Genomic DNA, 5,646 nt, shown 5'->3' on the forward strand with positions numbered 1-5,646 from the left:
GGGATTTTGATGTGTGTATCCATACTAAGTAGGGCATAATTTATAATATGCTAAGAAAACAAAAAGTCAGGATTACAAAATGGGTATTTTTAGCACATTTAGTAACAGCTAGTTTTAAACTATCATTTCATTTTTGATGACCAAATTATATTTGACATAATTAAGGAACATATATTTTTAAAATACTGAAAACCCACGGTTACAACAGAACTGTTACATTAAACGAAGAAAGGAAAAGTCATATACATGGGTTGAATGGCACTGAGGTTTTTCAAAGTTATTCTTTTGCGAGGCTTTCAGCCCACCTTTACATATATCAGTAAAAATAATGTCTCTACTCAGCATGCTCGCAGCAAGAGGTGAAGCAGGTGTTGATCACACAACTGCCTGACAACCATTCAGTGTTGATCACCGAACAAACATTTTTATTTAATTATCCCGACAACCATAATTAAGCCACATCTAAGTTTCTGATGTCGCTGACTTCAACTATTAACTCCAGAGAAACACTCAACTTAAAAAAAAAAAAAAAAAAAAAAAACCTGAAATAAGTGACAACTAGAAATGGCTGAATCATTGTATGTTTTAGACACAACCATTAATCTTAGTTTTGCTATATGCTATTTGGTACTTTTTGATTCAGTAGTTGGGATTAAAAAAAAAGTTTCTGTATTCAAACCTATCTACAGAATGTCAATATAAAATGTGTGAATATATACATTTAATACACACACACACACACACACACACACACATACTCTCACATATCTAGAAACCAGTACTTAACCACGTCTCCAATTCTCACTAATGACTCAATAAATCATTTGTTACCTTAAGACCAGCTTAGACGCTATAAGGCTGCAACATATGGCTAAAGAGGTCAAACACAAGCACCCACAGTCAGGCTGATTAAATTGTTCCTCCTCATGATTTTTCACAAGTAGTAATACCATTTATGTAACAACTATGTCTCAATAACTTAGAATTCAGAGTATAAAACCAGTGTCATGAACATAAAACTCTCTCACTGTTGAAAGAACACTCCTCCTTCAGTTATTTCCACTAATGATAAGAGGGCACACCAAACTAGACCATGTTGAACTGTACACATGACCTTTACTCTTAATCTAAACAGACGTGCGTTAAAACACTCTGAAACGCTGCATCCTTTGACTTCTTCATCTTTTCAATTGCCCGGTGCAGGTCCTGTTGCTGCACAGGTCGAATTTCATCTTCATCATGGCTTTCTTCCGATGTAGAATTAACATATTCTCTGACACAGAGGAGGGCAGCGTCTCGACACATTTCTTTTAGGTCACTGCCTGAAAACCCATCAGTTTCCTGGGCAACTTCTAGCAGGTCCACATGCCTATCCACATTTTCATTTTTCAAGATGAGTTTCAGGATTGCTTCTCTTTGTTTCAGAGCAGGCTGGTTGATATGGAATCTCGTGGGCATTCTCCTCATTATAGCTGAATCCAGATCCTGAGGACGATTAGTAGCTCCCATCACTATGACCTGGCAGCTATGGTCAGTGTCCAGTCCATCCCAGAGACTCATAAACTGAGCTTTCATCATGGCTGTAGCTTCATGGTCAGAACTGGAACGGTTTCGTAGAAAGGAGTCTATTTCATCTATAAAGATGATGGAAGGCTGTAGCTTTATGGCAAGGGAGAAAACCGCAGCAGCCAGTTTCTGAGATTCTCCGTACCACTTATCCGTCAGAGTGGAAGGCTGAAGGTTAATAAATCGACAGCCTGCTTCTTTGGCTGTGGCCTTGGCAATCAATGTTTTGCCACAGCCTGGAGGCCCATAGAGAAGCACACCTTTTGGAGGCTGTAGAAGCCTGGAATTTTCAAACAAATGCTTCTTTTTGATAGGTAAGATGACTGTATCTTTCAGATCTGTAATGACATCATCCAAACCTGCTATATCACTCCAAGTAACATGCATGTTAAGAGGATCTACTAGATGAGCAGCAATACTCATTTCATATTCTGAAAGCTTCACATTTTTCACACCAATTTGTTTCATTAATTTTTCTGCCTGTTTCTGGGCTTCTACTTTTTGCTTTCTGGTTGGATCAATTGCATCTACCATCCATTTAATTGTAAAGTATGTTACTGCACCAAATATTGTCAAACGGAAAATTAAACCAACAACTTCATTCCGACTCAAGGGACGAGAAAAGGTTTCAGCATGTACCATCTTGATTGTTAACCTCCTGGGTTGAAACAGCGGCCGCAGGAGCCCTTACCAGCCTTGCACAGGAAGGACTTCTTATCCATTTTAATAGATTCTTCATAAACCAGAACTATTACTCCTTTGGTTATAATATTTATGACCAGTGTTTCCCCAGATTATTCTTCGGTTTTTCATTTGGTTCATTACCACGTTTGCAGGTGTGTGCTCAGGCTCTTCAGTCGCGCCCGACTCTGCGGATTATAGGCTCCTCTGTCCATGGGATTCTCCAGGCAAGAACACTAGAGTGGTTGCCATGCCCTTCTCCAGGGGACCTTCCCCACCCAGTGATCAAACCCATGTCTCCTGCCCCTTCGGAATGGCAGGGAGATTCTTTACCCCTGAGCCACCTGGGAAGTCCTATTGCCTCGCTTGGACTTGCATCAATTTGCATTGATTTTCCCTCTGTGATTTCCCCTGTGCCTTTTCACGTAGTAAAAACGAATCTCCATACTTACCTGAATGCTCCACCTAAATTTTAAAATGTCTTGCTTTTTTCTTAAAAAAAAAAAAAAAGAGTCTTTAATTCATTTAGAACTATTTTAATGAATGGTATGAGATATAAAGGCTTTCCGGATGGCATACTGATAAAGACTCCACCTGCCAACACAGAAGACGCAGGAGACACAAGAGATACCAGTTTGATCCGTGGGTTGGGAAGATTCTCTGGAGAAGGAAATGGCAACCCATTCCAACAGTCTTGCTTGGGAAATTCATGGACAGAGGAGCCTAGCGGGCTATAGTCTATGAAGTCACAAAGAATCAGACAGGGCTGAGTGACTGAGTACATGAGAGATACTGAAGGACCTAAGCTACTCCATTTTGTGAAAGAAGACTCTAGTTTGTAAAAATTCCCGGAAAAGAGCTTTTTGGAAATCCCTTAACCTCACCTCACCACCCTGGGACCGATCAGAGCCCGTGGCCAGCCCGGGAAATGGGAACCAATCAGAACCCAACACCTAACCCTTCCACAGAAGGTAACCAGTTAGACGTCTCCCAACCCGGAAACTCCCGCTTTTCAAATTTTTCGCGCGAGAATACCCTGTATAAACAATGAAACCCAGAGCTCGGGGCTCCTCCCTATAGCTGCTGTGTCAGTATCGGTGGGAGCCCCAGCTCGAGCTTGGTAATAAAAACGCTCTTGCTTTTGCATCGGATATCGGCTCCCTGGTGGTCATTGGGAGATTTTGCGACTTGGGCACAACAATACATGGAACTTGACTTTTCCCAGACAACAAGTTTTCCCATTTTAGTGATTGATGAATATCCCTTTCCCCCATTAATTCATGGTGCTTTTTATCCTGTGGGAAGGTTTTACATTTCCCGAGTCCCCTTCCAGGCCATTCCATCCCTAGTTCATCCGTCTGTCTATTCCTGAACAAACATGCTACAGTATCATTCTGGATACTGTTGTTTAGTCACTAAGTTGTGCCTGGCTCTTTGCAACCCTATGGACTGTAGCCCTCCAGGCCCCTCTGTCCATGGGATTGATTTCCGAGGCAAGAATACTGGAGTGAGTTGCCATTTCCTTTCCAGGGGATCTTCCTGACTCAGGGACAGAACCCACATCTCCTGCATTGGCAGATGGGTTCTTTACCACTGAGCCACACGGGAAGCCATATTTTTATGGAGACTTTCTTTTTACACATCTGGTATAGCAAGTCCTCTATATCATTGTCTCTTTCAAAAGCATCTTAGTTATTCTTACCAACTTATTCATCCTGACGAAATTTATTTATTATTTTAATTTTCTATTGCTTTGGCTGCACTGGGTCTTTGTTGTGGCTCAAGGGTTTAGTTGCTCCACGGCATATGGGATTTTGCTTCCCTGGCCATGGATTGAACCTGCATCCTCTGCACTGGAAGGTGGATTCTTAACCACTGGATCACCAGGGGAGTTCCCAGATAGAATTTAGAGTTTGACACATTTCCCCCAGATCCTGTGGAAACTGGGGTTGCATGTCTTCCTGTCTTGGGCGGGGGGGGTAGTTATTCTTGTATAGGTTCTGCTCAACCTTCTTTCTAAGAAACTATTGTGACCATGGTGAAGTGGATTTCCCTGAGTATCCCTGCTCAGACCACTACTAATCATTGTTAGAATAATGAAAAGCAAGTGATTTTTTTGGCGATTCAACCGCATAGGTACTTACTGAACTGTATTACAAATTCTGAGAGGGTCTTAAGTGCTTATTTTGGAATTTCTAGATGGACCACCATACCTATACACATAATGGCACTTTGTTTTCTTTTTTCCCCAAAGATAGTTAAGACTTCTTGCTCAATTTTATTGCATTGATTAGGTCTACTGGATGTGTTCAAAGCATTCTCGCTTTACTCCTGATTTTAGCAGGAAAACTTTTGGTAATTCATATCTATGTTCCACTGTGTCTGACAGTTTGACACACCTTTTAAAAACCGTGTCCAGGAAGTGCCTGCCTTGGAAATGACAGATGGGAGGACTAACACTAGAAGCTTTTTTTTTTTTTAAGGGGGGATGCCTTCAGCTGGACAGAGGGCTCTGGGGGCTGTTAATTACAAATCCTTTCATGCTGATTCTTGACTCTCTGCCTGAATTATGAATAGGTCTACTTTTACTTGTGCCTCGGCTGGTAAAGAATCCACCTGCAAAGTGGGAGATGGGGGTTCGATCCCTGAGTTGGGAAGATCGTCTCCAGTATTGTGGCCTGAAGAACGCCATGGCCTGTGTTGTCCGTGGGGTTGCACAGAGTCGGACGTGACTGAGCCACTTTCACTCACTACTTTTACTGGGGCTTTCCTCCTGGCTCAGATGGTCAAGAACCTGCCTGCAATGCAGATCTGGGTTCGGTCCCTAGATTGGGAAGATTCCCCTGGAGAAGGGAATACCAACCCACTCCAATATGCTTGCCCTGGAGAATTCCATGGACAGAGGAGCCTGGCAGTCTATGGTCCATGGGGTGGCAAAGAATCAAACACGACTGAGCGACCAACACTTCCTCTTTCTTTCTGCTTTTGCTTTAAAAACAACCGCAAGAATAAAAACACAAACACTTTTATTTACAGTTTTCAAAGAACTCTATAAAGTTTTAAGAACGGATGCCAACAGTTACTCATTGAGTGTTAAGAGGACCTCGGCTGTTCCTGTCACCTACGGCTGTTTCAGATTCCCGGGGGCTCGGGTCAGCCCTGCGTTGTTTCTCGAACAAAAGCCCAAATGCCCTGGAATACTGTTATCGTGGATTCAGTGGCCTTTTAGGTGGGGCGTCTCAAGTCTGACTTGGTCCTGGAAGGTGGCCCCTGGCTGTGGATCGGGGTCGGCGGGGGACCGGGCCACTCTTGTCTGGGTACTGTCCCCACTCCGCGAATTGCGTTTCCTGGGACATTTTTCCCCCCAACCCTAAGGGCCCAGAGCCTCTTGGCCAGAGC

General features: G+C 43.0%; 1 protein-coding gene across 1 annotated transcript; it reads right to left on the bottom strand.

The window, feature by feature from the left end:
* Positions 1–251: 251 nt before the first annotated feature.
* Positions 252–2,246, bottom strand: LOC138083404 (outer mitochondrial transmembrane helix translocase-like). The gene is made up of 2 exons (XM_068977285.1): positions 1,519–2,246; positions 252–1,431 (listed from the first exon to the last, which is right to left on the bottom strand). Exons 1-2 carry the CDS (start codon positions 2,206–2,208, stop codon positions 1,123–1,125), a joined length of 999 nt encoding a protein of 332 aa, XP_068833386.1. The 5' UTR covers positions 2,209–2,246; the 3' UTR covers positions 252–1,122.
* Between the last annotated feature and the right edge of the window lie 3,400 nt (positions 2,247–5,646).

Source organism: Capricornis sumatraensis, chromosome 8 (assembly GCF_032405125.1).
Source record: "Capricornis sumatraensis isolate serow.1 chromosome 8, serow.2, whole genome shotgun sequence".
In the NCBI taxonomy this organism is placed as follows: domain Eukaryota; kingdom Metazoa; phylum Chordata; class Mammalia; order Artiodactyla; family Bovidae; genus Capricornis; species Capricornis sumatraensis.